We start from the raw sequence: 23,996 nt of genomic DNA, 5'->3' as shown, positions 1-23,996 counted from the left end.
TAAGGCATACTGGGGGTGGTTGCTATTTACTACGGGATGGCCAGGGAAGGGCCTCACTGGTAAGACGATGTTTGCATTGAGAGCTCAAAGAAGAACTTCAAGGAGATGTGGGTGAGGGGCAGGGGGTATCAGGTGGAGTTCTGGGGGCTGTTGTAAGGACTTTTCTTCATCTTTGTGGGGTACATTATGATAATTTGACACATGTGTCCAATATATAATAACCAAGTCAGGGTAATAAGCATTTTCATCTCTTCAAACATTAATCTTTTTATGTTAGGAATTTTGTACTCTTCTAGTCCTCTTAAAATAGAGATTGTTTTAACCAGTAGTTTACCCCACTGAATTACAGAAAAATCGGAACTAATTCATTGTCTCTAAATGGGCTTTGGTGCCCATTACTGAACTTCTTTCCACTCCCTCATCTCTTTTTTTTTTCCTTTTGAGATGGAGTCACTGTATTGCCCAGACTGACATTGAACTTCTGGCTCAAGTGATCCTCCTGCCCTAAGTAGCTGGAGCACTACAGGTGCACACCACAATGCCTGACTAGGGCTTTTCCTCTTGAGAGAGGAAACTGTGGTGCGTTTCAAGCCAGGATGACGTGATCCGACTTAAGTTTAACAGGCTTGCTCTGGCATCATGTTGAAATAGGCTGTGAGAGGTGAGAGCGGAGGTAGGGAGACCAGTTAGGTGGTTGCCAGACTCCAAGGGTGGGTGATGACAGTGGAAATCAGCACTGCCAGTAGAGGGGCTAATAGTGATTGGGCTCTGGGTATATTTAATGATAAAAGCAACAGAGTTTGCTAATCGATTGGTTGAAGAATATGAGAAAAGAGAAAAAGGCAAAAAAGTCTCATACAACAGGAAGGATGGAGTTACCCTAGGTGATGCAGATTTGAAGGGAAAAATTAGGAGTTTATCAGGGTACCTGTGGCTCACACTTGTAATCCTAGCTACCCAGGAGGCAGAGATTAGGAGGATCACGGTTCAAAGCCAATCCCAAGCAAAGTATCTCAAAAAATACTCAACAGAAAATGGCTGGTAGAGTGACTCAAGTGGTAGAGCATCTGCCTAGCAAGTGTGAGGTCCTGAGTTCAAACCTCAGTACCGCCCAAAAAAAGAAATTAGGAGTTTAGTGTTGGGCAGGTTAAATTGGAGGTATTTGTTGACATCTACATAGAAGTTTCAAGAAAGCAGTAGCACCAGATGTAGGGCCTTCACTTCAGCCTCTTCACCACCTCTTGGATTCTGGGTTTTTCCCTTTCTCTGTGCCTGTCTATATAACTTCCTCACTCCTGGCAGTTGACTTGGTCCACTAGCAGCTTTCCACATTGAGAACTGACCCCTGCCTTCCACCCCTAGGTTGTGCACAGGGACCTCAAACCCAGTAATATCCTGTACGTGGACGAGTCTGGGAACCCTGAGTGCCTGCGCATTTGTGACTTTGGCTTTGCCAAGCAGCTGCGAGCTGAGAATGGACTCCTCATGACACCTTGTTACACAGCCAACTTTGTGGCACCTGAGGTGAGTGGAGGCAACAGGAAGCTTTGGGCTGACTCCTAAAGATCCCACCCTCTCAAGGACTACAGTGTCCGTAACCCAAAGGTACCAAGGGAAGATGTAGCCCATAACTAAGACTTTTGTGCTACCCTTTTGGGAAGTATGTGGTCACTTCCTACTGCCTCTCAGACTGACCACCTCCCCTGCCTTCCTGCCAGGTGCTAAAGCGCCAGGGCTATGATGAAGGCTGTGACATCTGGAGCCTGGGCATCCTGCTGTATACCATGCTGGCAGGGTAAGTGGCCAACCTGGGCCCCTGTCCCCACCTCCAGCCCTAGTGATCACATTAACAACCCTGCTCTGGTATCTGCGTTGAGAAGCTGTCTGAAGTGAGAGCAGAAGTAGGGAGATCGGTTAGGTGATTGCCGTAATCGACCAGCCAGCTAGTGTTTATCGGATGGGAGAGACTCAGCCCTGCCACAGGACATGGCCTGCCTTTAGGAGCTCTACCTTGGAGCCTGCAGTCTGAGGGAGAAACTCAGCCTCCCATTCCTACCCCTAGACCCAGGATGAAAGCCAGAGTCTAAACCCAGGTTGTGTGGGCTTTTCTCCAGATACACTCCATTTGCCAATGGGCCCAGTGACACACCAGAGGAGATCCTGACCCGAATTGGCAGTGGGAAGTTCACCCTCAGCGGGGGAAATTGGAACACAGTTTCAGAGACAGCCAAGGTGAGTCTGAGGCCTAAAGTGGGAAGCAGGGCCCATCCAGGGCTTTTCAGCAGTTCCCAAACAGCTTTCCTGAAGTCTCATTTCTCCCAAGTGGAATGTTCCACAAATCTCTGTTGCAATATTTCTCCAAGTGGAAGATTTCTAGATAGGCATCTCCCACCTCACCCCACTGTTTGTTTGAGTAACTTGGTGATCAGTTGTTTACTGGCTATTTTCCTCTTCTGGGCCCTGTTAGGGGGACAGAGAGCTACATAATCCCAGTCCCTCCCTTGTGGAAATAGTGTGGTGGGAGATACAGACCTTAGAGGCAGGGCCTCTCACCCAGGGGTATGGACAATAGAGGCACAGCGCCATGGCTCACACCATGCAGAAGGCCTTCTCAATGGAGCTAGCATTGAGCTTTCAATATTGGCAACAGTTTCTAGTCACTGGGAACCTCTATGCCAGACCCAGGGTTGAGCCCTTCACAAACACCACCACCTCTGAGGCACATGTTATCCCTGTTTCTCAGAGGGGAACTGAGGCTCAGAGAATTGAAGTAACTTGCCCTGGACACTCAGAATGAGTAGAAGAGTTAAGTTTGAACCTGGGTCTGCCTGACCCTTAGGCTCTTTCTGCCTTCCCAAAATGACTTTATGAAGGAGAAGGAGAAAGGGAGGAGGTGTTTCCCTGAAAGTGCCTGGAGCAACAAAGACCACCAAAGGCAGTGCATGGACTATGCCTGGGGAGGCCTTGGCTGTGTAGATAACGGATTATAGGGGCTGGAGCAAGAGTTCAGGCTGGAAATGGCTAAACCTGGCTGCCTTCCCATTCCCCATCAGACACAGCCAGACAGCTCCTTTGTCACCCCTCCCACCATCCCCTTGCCCACTGTGCCCCCAGGACTTGGTGTCCAAGATGCTACACGTGGACCCTCACCAACGCCTCACAGCCAAGCAGGTCCTCCAACACCCATGGATCACCCAAAAAGACAAGCTTCCCCAGAGCCAGCTGTCCCACCAGGACCTGCAGCTCGTGAAGGTGGGTATGGCCACTCAGGGCTACTGGACATTGAATGTCTGGTTCAGGCCAGGGTGGCATGGGCAGGGACTTGAGGTGGCAGAGCTGGGAGGTCCTGGGTCTGTGCCAGGGACCAGGAGGTGGGTAGAGGACAAAAGTCATGGCCCTGCCCCCAGGGAGTCTCAGACCAACAGGCAGTGGTGTTACGATGCTCTCACGGGCCCCAGTCTTCCGGGAGATACAGCCGCTGAGCTCTGAAGGTCCCAGTCTGATAGGGGAGGCAGAACTAATGGCCACGAGGCACCATCAACTGGAAGTAGTGGGCTCGGTGGGCCTTGAAACCCTGGGGCACTCACCCCACCCCTGCTGTCTGATCTCCCCATTCCCCCAGGGAGCCATGGCAGCCACGTACTCTGCACTGAACAGCTCCAAGCCCACCCCCCAACTGAAGCCAATTGAATCGTCTGTCCTGGCCCAGAGGCGAGTGAGGAAGCTGCCGTCCACCACCCTGTGAGCCACGGGACAGTGCTAGCTTGATGGAGGCAGTTCCTTCTCAGAGGGGCAAGACAGCCACAGGGCCAGAGTCAGCTGGAGCCCTGAGGGGTCCGGGAAGCAGCCCACCCAGATCACCCCAGCAAGGGTGTGAAGTGCCTTCTCCTTCCCCAAGATGGACTCTTCTCACCTCAGGCTCTGCTGGGTGACAGTCACTGTACAAACTCTTACCTTTTTAAAGGCAAAAATGGCATCAGCCACCCTGGACTTTTATAAGATCCATTTGCCTTTCTGGGAGCAGAAATAGCCAGTGCAGCCCCAGGAGGGGCGCTGAGTCACACTGGGGTTCTCTGTGGCCAGGACTCCTTCTAGCAGCTTTGAGGCCCTATCTTGGGGACTCCCACAGTTGGCCATCTGGAGCCATCTGCACACAACTCCAAGCAGCCCAGCGTCGCCTCTCAGAGCCACCGGCAGTTTAGCAGAACTCACTGTGTCCCCAGCCAGCTCCTTTTCCGTTCTGTTTGCTGGGGGTCTAGAGCCACTTTCTGTTAGAGCACGAGGACCCCACCCTGCCAGCTCCCTGCCCCAGGCACCAGCATCCATATCGCCCGTGGTGGGCCCCTGAAGTGAGGTCAAGCAGCCCCAGAGAAAGGACATGGAGAGCACTTTTTGGCAGACTTCTGGGTCTGCCTCTGGACAGAGTTCATAGGAGGCCAGGGGGGTGGGCCACAAGGGACAGGGGCTTTTTTCATTTCCTCCTCAGCTGGTAACTCAGGGTTCACCTGTCCATGGCCTTCCTAATAAACTTACAATCAGGTCAAAGCACACTCTCTTCCACTTTTCACCCTTAAATTTACTCTGTCTGCTAATGGTGTTAAGGACTTTGGCAGCAACAGGAAATGGGTCAGGGCCAATTAGTCCAGCTGCTTGGAGCGCAGGTTATTTGAGGAACGTGTGGGAATCCCTCTTGCCCTGCCTACACATTCCTGCCAGGGGATTCCATTATGGTATTGACAACAGTAACGATATTATTAGCCACTAGTGACAAGTGCCAGGCATTATGCTTGGCTCTTTTATTTTCTTCTTTTTCTTTTCCTCTTTCCCTCCCTCCCTCATCGATGGAAATCAAACCCAGGGCCTCGTTCATGCTAGACAAGTCCTCTACCATTGAGCTTCATCCCAGGCCCCTATCTCAATCTTAACAACTTTGTGAGGAAGATGCTATTATGTTTTCATCTGCATTTTATAGATGGAGAAACAGGCTCAGAGAGGGAAATGACATTTTCTCATTCAATATCTATTTTCTGAGCATCTGTTCTGGCCCTGGTCCAGACACTGGTGAATCAAGCAGAGAACAAGGTCATGGGTCTTACCCCCTAATACAGGAAATAGATAGTTAACAGACCAAGGTCAGCTACTGATAAGACAGTTGCAGAGAGTGAAATTTGGATAAGAGATTGGGTCAGGGAAGGCTACTCTAGGGAGTGACCCAGAAGCTGAGTAGTGAAAAGGAGCCAGCTGAGAGCAGGAGGCAGAGGGCAGAGTTTGGACAAAGACCCCCCCAAGAGGGAAGCAGTCTGGGCCTGTGCAGGGACCAGAGAGGAAGCTGATGTAGATATGACCTCAGAGCCAGGGGTTTGCACAGGATGAGGTTGGAAAGGAGCAGGGACCAGTTGTGCTGCACTTGTAAGCCAGGGTTGGGCATCGGGGTTTTCATTCTAAATCAGAATGTAAGCTTGTCGCTGGGGACATAGCTCAAGTAGTAGAGTACATACCTAGTGTGAGGCCCTGAGTTCAAACCTCAGTACTGTCAAAATCGTTGACTAGCCACAGTGACTCACACTGAGCAGAAATTCCTCTACTCGGGAGGTGGAGATTAGAAGGATCACAGTTCAAGACCAGTCTGGGCAGAAAGTAAGCAAGACCCAATCTTAACCAACCAGCCTGGCATGGTGGTGCAGCCTGTGATCTCAGCTGGGGGCTGTAGGTAGAAGAATCAAGGTCCAAGGCTAGCCCCTGGCAAAAACCTGAGACCCCATCCAAAATATAACCAAAGCAAAATAGAGCTGAGAGTGTGGCTCAAGTGGCAGAGCACCTGCCCAGCAACCACAAGGCCCTGAGTTGAAACCCCAGTACTGCCAAAAAAAAAAAAAAAAAAAACTTAGGAACTAGGAGCGTAGTTTGATGGTAGAATATGTGTTTAGTGTTTGTGAGGCCCTGGTTCAATCCCTAGCACCAAAAAAAAAAAGTATATATATAGTATACATGCATATAGAAGCATATAAAAAAACGGATTTTTTTTTTTTTTTGAGATAGTGTCTTGCTATGTGGCCCAAGCTTGAAATCTTGCCTCAGCTAGGATTACAGGCACATTCAACCACGCCTGGCTACAAGAAAGTGAGGTGTCCTTTTTTGTTCTGGGGGTGCCTAAGATTGAACGAGTGCCTTGACTGTGCCAACCATGCACTCTCCTACTGAGCTACACCCCCAGCAACATGACTTGATTTATATTTTTAACAGATTTAGATTTTTAACACTATTGTTGACTGCTATGTAGAGAATTGATGAGGAGAGGGAACAGGAAGGAAGCAGTATAACCAAGTCACTGGTACTGCAGTAGCCCAGGCAAGAGATGAGGTGGCTTGGACTAAGATCATAGGATGGAGATGACGATGGAGTGGACAGGGTCAGAATATGTTTTGGACATAGACATCACTTGCTGGCAGTTTGGATGTAAAGGAAAAGAGAGGAGATTCAAGGATGTCTTCTAGATTTGAGGGGGAAGAGTTGGGGAGGAACAGGTTCGAGGGAAATTTTTAGAGCTCTGTGGAAGAATCCTTTCAGATATCCAAATGGATAGTCGTAATTAAAAACTGAAGTTCCAGAAAGAGTTCTGGATTGGAAATATAAATTTGGGAGTCACTAGCTTGGAGAACATTTGTAAACCTCAGAGATTGAGCTCTCAAAGTGTACTCCACAGGCCAGCGGCATCGGCACCACCTGGCAACTTGGTAGGAATGCAGCATCTTGGGCCTATCCCCTGACCTAATTAATGAGAACTTACATTTTAATAAGCTCTGCGCTGGCAGAGTGGCTCAAGTGGTAGAGTGCCTGCCTAGCAAGCATGAGGCCCTGAGTTCAAACCCTAGTACCACCAAAAAAAAACCCTTCAAAACAATAGCTACAACAAAAAATCATAGCAGAATAAAAACCAGGGAAAACAAAACCTTCCCTTAATAAGATCTGCATGCAGTTTGTGTGCATGTTAGAATTGGAGAAGTGCTGGTCTGGAGACTGAGAGCAGAGAAGAAAGGGGAGCCTGTTAGGGCCCAGATTCACACGGGATTAAAGGTGAGCAGAGGAGGGGTACTACAACAAGAGATACAGCAGTGAGTGAGGGCTCTAGGCTGTCAAGATTCAAAGCCTTACTTCGGTACCAGTGGCTCACTCCTGTATCTTAACTACTCTCAGGAGGCAGAGTAGGAGGATCATGGTTCGAAGCCAGTCCAGGCAAATAGCTCTCTGACTCTATCTTAAAAAAACCCATCACAAAAAAGGTCTGCTTGAGTAGCTTAAGGTGTAGGCCCTGAGTTCAAGCTTCAGTACCACAAAAAAAAAAAAAAAGATTTAAAGCCTTATGGTCCAGGGCCTCTGCTTCTGGTACACTTAACCTCACCATTTTCCAGATGAGAAAGCCAGGGCCTTAGGGGTGATTGTCCTGCTGTGATAGTTAGAAATTCTGGTAGCACCTCAGCTTTGTAGCTGTCCTGAGTATAGGAAGTCCAGCAGCTTCTTCTACAGGAACAGAGAGGACTATGTTGGGGCTCCATGGGCTCAGGAGCTTTCATGAGCACCCAGTGAGCCCCTGGTCCACATCATGTGTGCCCCAGTTCTCTGAGGCTCAGTTTCCCAGTGTGTAGTGAGACATTTCTTGTCCTACCTATCACCCAAGCTTGCCCACCCATCTGCTGGAATCCTCAGTCTCACTCTTGATTCTTTCACCTCATTTACTTCCCATGTCTGGTCTCCATCCTGGCCCAAGCAACGCTGTTTCTTATGTACTTAGGGAATCCTAAAATAAATCCCCTTCTCTCTCCATCCTTCCTGCTCTCCCCATAGTTGGGTTTTGTTGTTGTTGTCTTTTTTTTTTTTTTTTTTGGCAGCACTAGGGTTTGAACTCGGGCCCTCAGCTTGCTAGGCAGGGCTCTTACTGCTTGATCCACTCCACCAGCCCTTTTATGTGATGGCTTTTCTGAGGTAGGATTTTGAGAAGTATTTGCCTGGGGCTCACTTTGAACCTAGATCCTACTGATCTCTGCCTTCTGAGTAGCTAGGATTGCAGGCATGAGCCACCCGGCACCCAGCTCTCCTCATAGTTTTGTTATTTCCAACAGCCTACTGACTCTTGCCAGAATTTTGTGTCCCCAGCATCCTCCATTCAAGATCACAAATCTGACTCAGCATCTGCCCTGAAGTGACCCCTTACTGTCCACTGTGCCCTAGCTGCTTCTGTGTGATCTGGCTCCTGCTGAGCTCTCAGTGTCAGTTCTTGTAACTTGTCCCCAAGCTGCTCACAAGACCTGAGCCTGCCATGCTCCTGCATCTGGTGGATTCCACTGCCACATGTACCTGGCTAATGTCAATTCATCCCTTAGGAAGCTTCAAATGACACCTGCAAGAAATTAACTGGGACACCTCAGGCTGTGTCTGGTGACATGCTCCATCTCCTTGTATACCATGCTGCTTTAGAAAGAGCTGAGGATGTTTTCTTCCCACCAGTCTGTGAACCTGCATATATGAGCTATGCTTTATTCACTCTCTAGTCCCTGTACCTCACACAGAATGTCTGGTGTCCTCAGGTAATGGTTGTTGAATGAGTGAGTGAAAGAGAATGCAGAAACAGTACATAATGGTGCTGGGGGAAGCATAGCAATTAACCCCAAAACCCCAAATACTTCACTGCTCTAAGCTTCAGTTTCCTACTTGCTAAATGGGAAGACCATTTGAGACCAGGTGAGTGAATGTGAACATATCAAGGAAGGCAAAAAGTCTATACAATTAAAGATCAAGTTTTCACAGGGTCAGGACAGTCCCCCAAAACACTCACTGGACTCCAGAAACTTAGCTCACAGCCACCAGCATTTCTTTTCTTTCTTTTTTTTTTTTTTTTTTTTTTTTTTTTTTTTGCAGTACTGGGGCTTGAACTTGTGTACCATACCTTGAGCCACAACACCAGCCCAATTTTTTGTGATAGGGTTTTTGAGATAGGGTTTCATGAACTATTTGCCCAGGTTGACTTCGACTGTAATCTGCCTGATCTCTGCCTCCTAAATAGCTAGGATTACAGGTGTGAGGCACCAGCACCCAGCCCAGCCACCAGCATTTCTGACAGCAACCTCCCTCTGAGCACTGGCTCCCTGGGCAAAAGCCAGTAATAGTTATGACCCAGCCTGGGGAAACACACTGGCAACCCAGAAGTCTTAGCGTGTTTTTTGTTGCTATTACAAAATACCTGAGACCATATAATTTATAAAGAATAGAAGTTTACTTAGCTCATGGTTTTGGAAGTTGAAAAGTCCAAGAGCTTGGCACCAGCATCTGGTGGAGTCCTTCTTGCTGCATCGTAACATGGTGGAGGGCATCAATGAAGACAGAGCAAGGGTGCTAGCTTGCTTCTCCGTCTTCTTATAAAGCCATAAATGCCATCATGGATGCCCTACCTTCATGACTTCATCTAGTCCTAATTACCTCCTCAAGACCCCACGTTCAGATACCATTAACATATAAATTTGGGAATTAACTTTCCAATGTATGAGCTTCTGAGATCTGAGAACACATTCAAACCATAGCATCTGATATCCCAAGTTCCAGAGTCACTCTACCCTTTAAAGTGACTATTTTTTTTTGCACATGCTAAGCAAGTGTTCTGCCACTGAGTTACATCCAGCTTCATTCTCTCCTTGGATGTCCAAGTAATAATCCCTATAGAACATCCCTCCCATGAAATCTTGGCTCCTATCTGCTAGGCAAGTGGTCACTATGTGGAGTACCAAGTGCTCTCCATGATTGTCTCCCTAGATCCTCATGTGAGCAAGATGCGATCAATCCCATTTCATGTACAGTAAAATGGAGACTCAGTTTGACTTGCCCAAGGACACAGCTAAATTGCAGAGCAGAACTCACACCAAGATTTGTGTGATTTTGAAACTCTTTGTGGCGTGCTGTCCCACCTCTCTGCTTCTGAGAATGCCTGAGACCTACTTACACCTTCTGTAGATCTGGTTACCATCCTCCCCCTCAGTCAGCTAAGTAATCCTAAAGTTACTATACCATTGGGGTCTAGTCTCAATTACAGTACATAGTTGTTAGAAAGTTTTATTTTGGGGTGGTACTTGCTTACATTGCGCTATCACAGCCCAGGAAATTCTGTTTTCCCAGCTGGCAAACAGTAGCAAGCAAGTTTCCTACAGGCAGTCTTAGAAAAGTGGTGAGCTCTCCATCACCAGGGCTGCACACACAGGGAACTAATGACCACTCATCAAAATCGTAGCAGAGACCTGTTTCCACAGGGAAATGTTTAGATGTATTGACTTGTTTTTTGCATCAGAGACTCAGATTCTCAATTGTTAATCCAGACATCAGGATTCCTGAGAATTCCTTGCATTTTACCCATGACGTATCATGGTTTCCATGATTATTTCAAGAGACAGAAACCCACAGAGAAAAAGCTGGTTTCTTGCTCTTGTTAAATATCCATTCATTTATTATGTTGATTAACACATGGATTTAGTTCTTTAACTCAACTATTATGAAAGGCCTACAGGAACCTGCGGACACATGATTTGGCCATTTGTTTAATAGCTGTAGTAGGCATGATCTATTGAGTTCCTGTTTACACTGGGCAGGGTACAGACATCATCCTTAATAGAGCAATCTCATGATGTAGACATTGCAGTCTCCATTGTACAAGAAGGAAATTAAGGCCAAGGAAGGAAATGTTCTCACAGTCTCCAAGCAAGGAGATGGCTGAGTCTGGTTTTTTGGTTTTTGTCTTTAAGAGAGGGAGGGTCTTGCCCAGGCTGGCCTAGAACTCCTGGCCTCTAGTGATCTTCCTGCCTCAAGCTCCCAAGTAGCTGGAACTACGGGCATGTACTGCCACATCCGTGAGCCAGGTTTTTTTGTTTTTTGAAACAGTCTCGATATGTAGCCCAAGCTGGCTTCAAACTTATAATCCTCCTGTCTCAGCTTCCCAAGTGCTGGAATTACAGGTGTGAGCCACCACACCTGGGTTCCATGAACTAGGTTTTGAACTCAGGTATCTCTGGTCCCAAGGCTGAATTTCATCTCACAATGACTCAAACATCTCACAGTCAGAAGAGCCTTCGAGGCCTACCTCTGCCCAGTACAGAAATTCCCATAGAAGGATTCGGTCCCTGCTTGAATACCACCAGTGATGGAGAATCCTCCACATCACCAGACAGCCCCCCACAGGGTTGGAAACTTCTCCACTTTGAACTGAGATCTTCCGAGTAGCTTTTCATTTTGGGGGCAGGGCGGGGCGGGGGGAGTTCCCACTCACTGACTCTGGGGGAACTCAAGGGAGAAATGACTCAACAGTAGCAAGAGGGAAATCTCGGTAGCATCCCACTGCCAGTAAAGAAGCCACAGGTGGCAGGCAAAGGGGTGGTACCAAGGCTGTGCTGATGAGAAAGGCCTTGAGAGGTGAGTGTCTGGGCCTTGGGGTGGGTCTCTGCAGTGGTCCCCTCCTATTCCCTCCCACCTTTTTCCTGCCCAGCTCATTTGTGGAAGCAGCAGTGGGTGGTCACAGTGGAGCTATTGTGGACATGAGTGGGAAGGGCATGTTATAAGCAGACAGCAACCAGGGCAGAGGAAGCAGGCTGGAGTAGTGGTTAGGTACAACCTTGGGGTTAGGCTGTCCTGGTTTTGTTAACTTTTTTCTCAAAATACAAGCAGTCCTGGTTTACAATCTGGCTTTGGTCACTTGCCTGTGGACCTTAGGCAAGTCATTTAACCTCTCTGCCTCAATTCCCCATCTTTAAGGTGGGATTTGACAGTAGTACTACTTTTAGTGCGGGTGGAACAGGGTGATTCATGAGAAGCATGTAGCTCAGAGCTTCATACGTGTTAGTTACTACCTCTTCCTCTTCAGAGCACATACTCCAACCTCCTAGAGAGTTCTCACTCTTCTCTCTGGTTTAAAGAGGGGTAACCACATCCAGAGCCTGGAGTGGTTCAGTCAGCTCATCTGAGCATCCTAACCCAGTGGGAAAAGGAAGCCCTCCCATAAAGAACACTTTTTCTCCTTCCTGCCAGAACCTGTCTCTGAATTAAACTCAAGTTTGTGACTCAATGTGAGACTTCTTTTTGAAAGTAATTTTCTCTGTTTCTCTTCTCTCGTGGCTCTACCTCCACCTCCCAGGCTATGGGCTAAATTGAGAAACCAAGGGGCAGATGACACATGTCTGACCTGGGCATGAGGTCTGTACCTGGGACAGGCCTGGGGTCACTCATTCTTGGCAGGGCTTCTTCTTCCTAGGGCTGAATTTGGTTCAAGTCATCATGGAGCCTTAGGTACTGGGCCCTTTGCATGGCTTCAGGGAGCATCTGACAGGATAAGAGGCTCACCTCAAGCAATGAGTAGGAAGGTGAATGAGGGGCACAAGTGAGATCAGATGACAACACTTGTCACCACTAGCTGTGTGTTCTTAAGCAAGTCACCTGCCTTCTCAACACTTCATTTCCCACATCTACAGACCATCCTCAGAAGGTTGCAGAGGTATTTCAAAGAACTGAAGAGAATCAAGACTCTGGCAGAGAGGTACTGAACAAAGGCAATCTGAGTTGCAAGAATGCTTGACAGATCCTTCAGAGCTAAGTGGGGACCCTCAGATCCAGGGGAACGTAACAGGCTTGTGGACTTCTCAGGCACGCAGAAATTATATGTAAAGTGGTCAACAGATGTGTGTTTTTCTGGAGGAGTGGGTACAGAGTTTTCACCAATTCTCAAAGGGTTCAAGAGCCCCTAAAATACTAAGAAACCTTGTCTCCAGGGGAGCAAATAACACTTTTACTTTACAAGCATACAGAACAACAGCCCTATCCCAGGATCGTGCAATAGTTCATTTAGTAGACTCATGTTCCAAGCACTGAAGACAGAAAAATAAAAGCAATTGACTCCTTGCCTTTCTGGAGCAATGAACTTCAGGTTAAGTGATTTAGGGCTGGTGGAGTGGCTCAGGTGATAGAGTGCCTGCCTAACAAATGTGAGTCCCTGAGTTTGGTACCACCAAAAAAAAAAGGGAAAAAATGTGATTTAATCGAGGTCACACAATTCTGAGGGAAGCCTCCCGCTGGGATTACAACCCCAAATATCTAACGGCAAAGCTGGCCAGGGGGATCAGCATTCCAGAAGAAAGGCCTGGTCACTCACTGGGTCTCATTGAGGGGCCCTGCCAGGAAGATAGGGCTGAGCTATTGGCTCACCTCCAGGGGGTGCTAATGAGTTGAGCTGCCTACAAGTTATCAGAGACTAGTTGTTCTGAGCTGACTCAGGGAGAGGGGATCTCCTACTAAACTCCCACACAGGGTGACAGACAATGAGGGAATTCCACCAGTATGTTTATATCAAGGTTTAATATTGAGGTTTAATCTCTATAAAATAAAATACATAGGTTTTTTGTTTTTTTGTTTTTTAGGGTGCAGTACTGGGGTTTGAACTCAGGGGTTCATACTTGTTAGGCGCTCTACCATTTGATCCCTTTTTTGGTGATGGGTTTCTTCTGAGATAGGTCTCGAACTATTTGCCGGGGCTGGCTTGGAACTGTGATCCTCCTGATCTCTGCCTGCTGAGTAGCTAGGTTTACAGGCATGAACAACCGGTGTCCAGCTAAAAATGGTTTGAGCCTGTAATCCTAGCTACTCAGGAGGCAGAGATCAGGAGGATTGCAGTTTGAAATCAGCCTGGACAAAGGTTGAGAGACTTTATCTCAAAAAAACAAAACAAAACAAAACCATCACTGCTGGTGGAATGGCTCAAACAGTAGAGCACCTGCCTAGCAAGTGTGAGGCACGAAGTTCAAACCCAGCCACCAAAAAAAAAAAAAAAAAAAATCAGTCTATGTAGAGTTCCCCATCTTGTTACATGTGTATATGTATCAGTAGTTCATTCCCTCTCATGGCTGAGTAGTTCCCCACGGAGTAAATATACCATGATTTGCTTGATCCATTCATCTGTTGCTGAATATTATGTTCTCTGTCCCCTCGCCCCCACCCCCAGGATTCTGGCTAATATGAATTCATGCAAGAGTATTTATATGAATATATATTTATAGTTCTCTTGGGTAAATATTTATAAGTCATATTGCTGTATCACAGGACAGGTATGTATTTGTTACATGAGTAAAAAAAGTTACTAAAACCGTTTTCCAAAGTGGTTGTACCATTTTACACGCCCACCAGGAATGTATGAGCATTCCAGTGGCTTCAGACCTCTTGATAAATTGTGCTACTATTGGTCTTTCTAAAATTTAGTCATACTAGTGGGTATGAAGTGGTTTCTCTGTGGGTTTAATTTGCATTTCTCTAATGACTAAAGCACGGAGCATCTGTTCATGCACTCATTGACTATTTCTACGTATTCTTTTGTCTGTTCAAATCTTTTGCCACATTTAAAATTGTGCCACTGCGTGAACTAAACAGAACTTTCTCAAAAGAAGAAATTCAAATGGCCAGAAAACACATGAAAAAATGCTCACCATCTCTAGCAATAAAGGAAATGCAAATTAAAACCACGCTAAGATTCCACCTCACCCCTGTTAGAATAGCCATCATCAGCAACACCACCAACAACAGGTGTTGGTGAGGATGCAGGGAAAAAGGAACCCTCTTACACTGTTGGTGGGAATGTAGACTAGTACAACCACTCTGGAAAAAAAAAAAATTTAGAGGCTACTTAAAAAGCTGGACATCGATCTACCATTTGATCCAGCAATACCACTCTTGGGGATATACCCAAAAGACTGTTACTCCAGAGGCACCTGCACATCCATGTTTATTGCGGCACTATTCACAATAGCCAAGTTATGGAAACAGCCAAGATGTCCCAGCACTGACGAATGGATCAAGAAAATGTGGTATCTATACACAATGGAATTTTATGCAGCCATGAAGAAGAACGAAATGTTATCATTCGCTGGTAAATGGATGGAATTGGAGAACATCATTCTGAGTGAGGTTAGCCTGGCTCAAAAAACCAAAAATCTTATGTTCTCCCTCATATGTAGACATTAGATCAAGGGCAAACACAACAAGGGGATTGGACTATGAGCACATGATAAAAGCGAGAGCACACAAGGGAGGGGTGAGGATAGGTAAGACACCTAAAAAACTAGCTAGCATTTGTTGCCCTTAACGCAGAGAAACTAAAGCAGATACCTTAAAGCAACTGAGGCCAATAGGAAAAGGGGACCAGGAACTAGAGAAAAGGTTAGATCAAAAAGAATTAACCTAGAAGGTAACACCCACGCTCAGGAAATCAATGTGAGTCAATGCCCTGTATAGCTATCCTTATCTCAACCAGCAAAAACCCTTGTTCCTTCCTATTATTGCTTATACTCTCTCTACAACAAAATTAGAGATAAGGGCAAAATAGTTTCTGCTGGGTATTGAGCGGGGGGGAGAGGGAGGGGGTGGAGTGGGTGGTAAGGGAGGGGGTGGGGGCAGGGGGGAGAAATGAACCAAGCCTTGTATGCACATATGAATAATAAAAGAAAAATGAAAAAAAAAATAGTGCCACTGTACATGTAAGTACTCTGTATATTTTGAATGCAAGCCTTTTGTCAAATATGCTATTTAGACTGTTTTCTCCCCATCTGTGACTTGCTGTTTCATTTGAAGAATAGTTTTTTATTCTGAAAAAGTACAATTTATTTATCAATTTTGAATTTTCTTTCATTTTTTTTGCCTATCTGAAAAGTTTTTTGCCTATCAAAGAGTCCCAAAGATTTTCTTCTAGTCTGATAAAGGGAGGATCGTCGTTCGAGGCCAGCCTGGGCAAATAGTTCTCAAGACCTCCATCTCCAAAATAACCAGAGCAAAATGGCCGTAGGCATGGCTCAAGCAGTACAGCGCCTGCTTTGCAAGTCAGAAGCCCTAAGTTCAAACCCCAGTCCCACAAAAAAAAAGAGAAAAAGAAAAAATTTTCTTCCAAGAAAAATCTATAATAAAAAATTATATTTCTGGTCATAGTGATGCATGCCTGGAGTCCCAGCACTTAGTGGACTGAAGCAGGAGGGTTAAGAGTTCCAGACCAGCCTGGACCTCTTTCAAAAAAAAAAAAAAATTATACCACTACTCACTGAGTCCTCTGCACCAGCACTGTGCTATGTTAACTTCATCATCAATGCCCCATGGGGTGCTGTATTATCATCATTCCCACTTAAAAGATGAGAAAATTAAACTGGGAGATTAAATGACTATTTGCCCGGCTGGCTTTGAACCAAGATCCACCTGATCTCTGCCTCCTGAGTAGCTAGGATTACAGGTGTGAGCCACTGGTGCCCAGCATACATATCCTTTCCCCCCCCTTTTTTTTTTGTAGTGTTGGGGGTTGAACCCAGGGCCTCATGCTTGTCAGGCAAGTGCTTTACTGCTGAGCTACTCCACTAACATCCCCTCCTCTTTTTATTTTGAGGCAGGGTCTTGCTATACAGCCCAGGCTGGCTTTAAACTCATGATCCTTACCTTAGCCTCCTGAGTGCTGGGATTACAGGTGTTTGCCTCCCTGTCTGTTTCTCTCCCCTCCCCCCCCCCCCGCCTTTTATTTGTGTGTGTGTGTGTGTGTGTGTGTGTGTGGTATTGGGGCTTGAACTCAGGGCCTTTACCTTAAGCCTCACTCCACCAGCCCTATTCTTGTGAAGGGTTTTTGAGATAGGGTCTTGCAGAACTATTTGCCAGGGCTGGCTTCGAACTATAATCCTCCTGATCTCTGCCTCTTGAGTCACTAGGATTACAATGGACACCTGGCTGTCTTCTCCTTTTCTTAATTTAATCTTCAACAGGGTTTTGCTAAGTTTCCCAGGTTGGGCTCAAACTTGCAATCCTCCTGCCTCAGCCTCCAAAGTAGCTGGGATTGTAGGTGTGTGCTGGCACACCTGCCCTTACATATGTGTTGTTGAATTTATCCTTAAGTATTTGATTTGTAAACATTTTTGTGGTGGGGATTTGAATCCAAGGCATATTAACAAAGCATTCTACCACTGAGCAATGCCCTCAGCCCCTTGACAAATCTTTTAAAATGAAGTTATGAATTGGGACAGGGGAGCCACTAACATATATTTCAAAAAACATGCATGTGGGTAAGTTTTTGGAGCCACGGCCAGCTGCATGCATGTGTTCTACGAACTGAAGAGTCAGGAAGCTGGGCACTGGTGGCTCACGCCTGTAATCCTAGCTACTCAGGAGGCAGAGATCAGGAGGATTGCTGTTTGAAGCCAGCCCAGGCAAATAGTTGCCGAGACACTATCACGAAAAAACCCATCACAAAAAAGGGCTGATAGAGTGACTCAAGCAGTAAGAGTGCCTGCCTAGCAAGTGTGAGGTTCTGAGTTCAAACCACAGTGCCAACACACACAAAAAAAAAAGAGGTGGGAGATGATGCTGAAGAAGATAATGGTACCCTTGACCATAGCCCTACAGAGCCACCTTCCTGCCTTCAGGGCTCAGGGAAGAACCTTAACTGATCATCAGGCCCTTTGCAGGGACACCATGGCAGAAACAAAATGATTTACCTATCCCCAGCCCAAGAAGCAAGAAGGCTATGTAGGAACAGGTGAGTTTTCCTAAAAAGCAGATGAAATTTGTTTGCTACACACTACTTTGCAGTAACTTTGGCATCTGCTCATCTGTCAGTCAATGAACACTTCCTGGGCTTTCACCCAGCATGTGTTTCTTTGAAGAAAAAAAATATGACTTTCACTTGGTGTTTGTAAAAAGACAACCTTTGCTTCCTCCTCCCAGTTAGCCCACTTAAGGGCTTCACTAGGGATCTTAAATGCTTTAACTCACATATCAGAACAAACCAGTTAAGTAAATATTATTATTCCCACTCACACATGAAAGAAATGGAATATCTGAGAACTTAAATCAAATGAATATCAAAAACTTTAGGGGCCATGCGTGGTGGTGCCTAACTGTAATCCCAGTTACTAGGGAGGCAGAAATTGAGAGAATGTCAGTTCGAGGCCAGCCCAGGAAAACGTTAGCAAAAAAACAAGCCAGGCTAAAAGAGTGAGACCACCCCCATCTGAAAAAATAACTATAGCAAAAAAGGGTTGGGGGCATGGCTGAAGTGATAGAATGCCCTCCTAGAGAGTACAAGGCCCTGAATTCATAACCCAGTACTTTCAAAATAAATAAATAATTTAAACTGGATGTGGGGTTCACTCAGGAGGCTGAGGCAAGAGGATCAAGTCTTTGAGGCCAGCCTCAAAGGAGGAGGATCACTGTTCCAAGCCAGCTCGGGCAAATAGTTCGAGAGACCCTATCTCAAAAAAACCCATCACAAAAAAGGAGTGGCAGAGTGGCTCAAGGTGTAGGCATTGAGTTCAAGCCCCAGCATTAGAAAAAAAAAAGTGTAAAATATATATTTATTCATGGAGCGTTTGTGAGGCATAAACAATCTAGCTTTTATAAAGCACCTCATGGGTTCTGACATACAGTAGGAACTAAGGACACGAGTTTAGTCGGACACCTGGGGAATCTCAGCAGCAAACTCGAGACAAGGTTTCCTAAGTAGAGCTTCATTAAGGACAAGCATGCTCCAAGGAGAAGCTGGTAAGGACATAGGGGAAGCAGGATTGGGAAAGTGGAAAAAAATAAGCAAAGATGAGACTTCCGACAAAGACCCAGAAAGAGTACTTTAATCCCTAAAGGAACTTAATCCCTAAGGGAACTCAGGAGTGTAAATTCCATCCAGAGACAAGAAGTGTAAGATTTCAAATTCCAGCATATAATCGGTCATTTGCCAAAGACTGGGTAGAGGGTAGGATCAAAGCCATTTCAGTAACTTGAGGACCCTCTTCCTCAGAAGAGTCTCAGGAGTTGGTTATAGGAACAAAAACAAGTGGTAACCAAGGAAGGGGTGGGAGGAACTGATAACAGATCAGAGAGGACCTCAGCAGGGGGAGCAGTAGTACTGGGATTTGAACTCAGGGCTTCACGCTTGCTAGGCAAGAACTCTACCACTTGAGCCACTCCAATAGCTCTGGGCCTTTCTCTTCTCTCAAACAAGTGTCGCAAAGAAGAATGTGGCCAGTTCTACCAAAAGGCAGGGAGTTAGGGAAGGCTTCAAAAACTATCAACATCCAAACTGTGTACCCAAAAATGAGGAGTTTGTCAACCAGATGTGGCCAGAAACCACATTCACTGCAGCAGGAACAATACACATAAAAATCAAAGAGAAACCGGGCCTCAGTGGCTCACGCCTATAATCCTAGTACTCGGGAGGCAGAGATCAGGAGGATCTTGGTTCAAAGCCAGCCCAGGCAAATAGTTGAGCCCCTATCTCAAAAAACATCACAAAAAGTATAGCAGAGTGGCTCAAGGCATAGGCCCCAAGTTCAAAAAATCAAGTATTTATGTTTTTCCCTACTTATCTCAGGGAACAAATCGGGAATATGGACAAGTTGGAGAAAATCCATAGAAAGAATAAAATACTGAAAATAGTTCCTATGGGATTTATTTATTTATTTATCTTGGTGGGACTGGGGTTTGAACTCAGGGCTTCCTGCTTGCAAAGCAGGTGCTCTACCACTTGAGCCACATCTCTAGTCCATTTTGTTCTGATTATTTTGGAGATGGGGTCTTGGGAACTATTTGCCTGGGCTGGCCTCAATCTTTCCAAATAGCTAGGATTAAAGGCATGAGACACCTATGTTTCATATGCTATTTAAAGTACTTTCACATCCATTACTGGGTTGATTCTGAACTACCCTGGGAAGAGAAGAAACAATTGACAGATGAAAGTCCTGAGCTCCAGAGAGCAGAAAAAACTTGTGAATGGTCATGCAGATTTGTTTGTTCGGTATTTTTTAGTAAAAACAGAATTCAAACCTAGTCATCTTTTAACGGAAATAAGTTTTTCCTCCACTATAAAGTTAATATGTGCTCACTAAAGGCAATTTGGACAAGCTGGGGTAGTTCAGTGCTACAACATAGGTTTGCATGTGCAAGTGCCTAGGCATCCAAAACAAGATCCCCAGCACAACAGAAGGAAGAAGAAAAGGAGAGAGGGGAAGGGAGGGAAGGAGGGAGGAAGAAAGGGAGCAAAAGGATAAGATTTTAACTGTACCAAAACCTTTCTTAATAGATGGACATCTTCCATCCTAATTTTTCTGCTGTTGTTTCTTCTTTGAACAGCAGATGGCAGACTGATCCCACAACAGGTGGTCATGACTTAATTTAATTGCATTGAGAAGAAAATTGCTTCCTTTCCCACATGTATTTCTTTCCTGATAAACAGCACGTCGGGGATCTGCCTCTTTATTGGTGCTCAGATATGTAAGAAGGTAGCTTTTCATCAAGGAATGTCAGGGTGACCAACACAAATTCTAAGTGTTAGGTTATATACCCCATGCAAAAACCAAGTTCCTCAAAAAGAAGCAAATGGAGGTTGAAAGCCAATTGTTAAAATTCAATATATTCTACATTTCCCCAGTTAATAATCATAAAAAGTTTATAGCCAGAAAGTCACAGAGGTCCTCGTGTTGTAAGAGTTTTAGAGTCGGTGGGAACAGCCTTCTCACCCAGGGGGATTTAAAAGCCAATCCCCTTCCCCAGTCTCCTCTCCACTAGCACTCATTTCCCATCCCTTAACAAAATTGCCAAGGTAATTGACTCTTAGATGAGTTTGACTTTTCTACCCTGATTTTGTAACAGAAGTTCTTTCGGTGAGGTTTTTTTGTTTGAAAATACACAATAAAAATGGCTTTAAAATGACTTCAGAGGACTCTTTTTCTGGTGCCAATAACAGATTCCAAAGCAGCTATTATTTGAGGTGGGTGATAGGATCCCTTGAGACTGTTTAAGTATCAGTTTTCAAAGTGCTTAGGAACCTGAAATGTCTTGTATGGTATATTTGCAGGTGCATAATTGGCCAAGTGCTCCAGAGGTTATAAAGGCTGCCTTCCTGTAGTCGGAATAGACAGATTTAGCCTCTCAGTGAAATTGAAGGCTGCAATGTCGATAACAAATCTGATTCTAACTCTCCTGTGTCACTTCAGCCCAAAGGTGCCTTTGTCTCCCAGGAGAAAGAGGGGTGGAGGTGAATGAATGGCCCTTAGCCAGAGCCATGTAGAAAACATTGCTAAGGAAGACTTTTGTCCTAAGAGTGGAGGTTTAGGGCTGTTGCGTGTGAAGCAAATTTGCTTTGTTCACAGCCAACCTGCTTGAATGCAAGGATTGCTGAGGTTACTGGAGTGGTGGTACAGCAAAGTGCTCTAAAAGCAGCTTTCAGTGGGAAACTCTGAGCGCACAATGGCTTTTTTTTCTTTGTTTGTTAGACGTAGTTCGCCAACCTCGCTTTTTTATTACACAAACCAAAATAAATCTGGATAAACTTAAAAGGCTGCCTTGATGTCAGTAGGAAAATGGATGTTGTCTCTCCCCAAACATGTTTGAGGGTAGTACATAATCCTAGCTCCATCCAGATAAGAACATGCCCCGCCTCCCTGAAAAAGCTTTCCTGCAATGGAATATCATGGAGAGTATTCACTGTGGGGCTTGATGGATACAACCTATCTTACTAAAGTTTCAAAAGAAGAAATAGTTTGCCACTCCTTACTCTTCCACTTGTAGTTACCACTTATGTATACTTTGTATACAAAGTGATGTTGTGAACCGCTTTGATTTCTCCATCCCCCCATTTGATGATACCTGTGCAGCCCTTGTTTTTATTGTCCCAAACACAGGGTGGTGTTTACTGGAGAGGGGCCCAGGAGAGAGGAAAGGACACGTGATTTCTCCTAGTTTATACAACTTAGGAGACCAATGAACTACTTTTAAGATTAAGTGTGTCTTTGGTTATGAAGGTTTGGGCAAAACTGCTTCCCTCAGATAAACCCATGTTTATCTGAATGTAGGTGCCACATTCAAATCAGAAAGGTGCCTCTCCACAGGAAAGATTTAATCAGCTTGCCTTCCCAGGATCAGCTGCCAGGTTGGGACATTTACTTGTCTGTGTTCCAGACAAGAGACAATGCTAATTATTGGAGCAATTCCCATGGATACAGAGAAGAATTGTGTGAACTGGGGAATCATAGCTGTGATCAAGAGGGAACTGAGAGAAAAGATGCCCCCAACATTCTCAGAATAAGTTCCTGAGTTGCCAAGGTACATGCCTTCAATATAGGAATGCTCCCTATCTCCGGCATTCAAAGCTCTGGAAACATCCTTTCCATGACCTTCCTAACTTGGGGGTTAAGAATCCCATTGCTGGTCATGGCGGTACACTCCTATAATCTCAAAACTCTGAAGCCTGGGCTCCATAGTGAGATCCTGTCTCAAAAAAACAAAACAAAAAGAAAGAAAGAAAGAATCCCTTTGTTTGAGAAACAGAATTTTAAAGTCAATTTTTATTCAAGCATTATCTCATAAGTTTATCTGGAAAAACCCAGAATGAGGACTTTACCAAGAGTGAGTTTCACAAATGACAGTACCTGAAAAGAGGCCAACTTGGCCACCAGGACGTACAACATGGCACAAAGATTGGGACCTGTTGCCTCATCCTTGGCAAAGACGTCACTGTGTCCTTTCTGCTTCTGTAAATTCAGCTGTGGCAAATCTTACCTTTCTGGTGGTATAAAAATCTTGACTCACAAGTGATCTCTTCCACCACCAATTTGAATTTCTACTCTGCCCCTTTTCTCCCTCTTCCTTCTCCATTAGGCAAGGCACCTGCTCCCTGTCCCTCCCCCACTCCTACAGCTGTCTGTCTGTCTCATTTGTGTCAATTAAGAATTAACTACTGCTTGATTTAATTGAAGGACTTTCTCTGTATAAAATCCTAGCCGCAGACACTGCATAACCCATCACTACCATTGCCTAGATTTAAAATAAAAAATCTTTAAAAAACCCAAAGTTATGCAAGGGTCCCTTGGAAAAGATCAAGGGATCCTAGCTAGCTTTGTCAGGAATCTGAAAGGGAAAATATGGCAAGAGTAAATTCCCTAACAATACCAGATTATGTAGCTGATGGCCTTCCAAGAATTAGCAATGCATAGACCAAGACCATTTGGGTCTACTCAATTTAGTTAAGGATTTCAGAACTGGATTTTATGTTGCTTTGTTTGGACAGTACTGGGGTTTTGAACTCAGGGCCTCATGCTTGCTAGGCAGGTGCTCTACCATTGGAGCCACTACATCAATCCTTTTTTTTTTTGGTTGGATATTTTTAAGGTGGGTAGGATCTTGTGAACTATTTGCCCCAGCTGGCCTCCAACACAGAGCCTCCTGATCTTTGCCTCCTAAGAAGCTAAGATTACAGATATGAGCCACCAGCACTCACCTTTTGTTTTGTTTTGAGACAGGGTCTCCCTGTGTAGTTCAGGTTGGTCTGGAACTGGCAATCCTCCTTCCGTAGCCACCATGTCTGACTCAGAACTGGATCTTAAAGCTCAGAAACCAGCTGGGTGTTGGTGGCTCACAGCTATAATCCTAGCTACTCAGGAGGCAAAGATCAGGAGGATCAAGGTTCGAAGCCAGCCCAGGCAAATAGTTCGACAGACCCTATCTCTAAAAAACTCTTCACAAAAAAGGGCTGGTGGAGTGGCTCAAGGTTTGGCCCTGAGTTCAAGCCCCAGTACCACACACACACACACAAAAAAAACTTAGAAACCAAAGTACCAACTTAAATAAATAAACTTTTGTTTTTTGGCAGTACTGGGGATTTTTTTGGGGGGGTGGAACTGGGATTTGAACTCAAGGCTTTGCACTTGCTAGGCAGGCACTCTACCACTTAAGCCACACCTCCAACCTTTTTTGCTCTGGTTATTTTGGAGATAGGGTCTTGCTTTTTCCCCAGGCCAGCCTGGATCACGAGTCTTCTATTTTTGCTTCTCACTGTTGTTGTGAATATAGAAGCATGCCATCTACACCCAGGTTTTTTTTCTGTTGAGATGGGGTCTCAATAGGAAATGGTAGTAAGGGTTATGGAGTCTTATAAAGCAGTATTAAAGCAGATGGGGATTATGGTTTGA

At 45.5% G+C, this 23,996-nt stretch overlaps 1 protein-coding gene across 3 annotated transcripts in view; it reads left to right on the top strand.

Annotated features, from left to right (window-relative positions):
- Nucleotides 1-4,545, top strand: part of Rps6ka1 (ribosomal protein S6 kinase A1) — a 40,852-nt gene extending 36,307 nt beyond the window's left edge. For all 3 annotated transcript variants that reach the window (XM_020158756.2, XM_020158758.2, XM_020158755.2), the window contains 5 exons: nucleotides 1,363-1,524; nucleotides 1,719-1,795; nucleotides 2,115-2,232; nucleotides 3,115-3,252; nucleotides 3,623-4,545. In XM_020158756.2, the coding sequence (XP_020014345.1) occupies nucleotides 1,363-1,524; nucleotides 1,719-1,795; nucleotides 2,115-2,232; nucleotides 3,115-3,252; nucleotides 3,623-3,745 (618 nt within the window). In that variant the 3' untranslated portion in view covers nucleotides 3,746-4,545. The remainder of the gene's footprint in view (nucleotides 1-1,362; nucleotides 1,525-1,718; nucleotides 1,796-2,114; nucleotides 2,233-3,114; nucleotides 3,253-3,622) is intronic.
- The last annotated feature ends 19,451 nt before the right edge of the window (nucleotides 4,546-23,996 follow it).

This window comes from Castor canadensis, chromosome 7, assembly GCF_047511655.1.
Source record: "Castor canadensis chromosome 7, mCasCan1.hap1v2, whole genome shotgun sequence".
NCBI classification, from domain to species: Eukaryota; Metazoa; Chordata; class Mammalia; order Rodentia; family Castoridae; genus Castor; species Castor canadensis.
The sequence above is the reverse complement of the archived record's forward strand: the minus strand, read 5'-3'. Positions and strand labels throughout refer to the sequence as shown.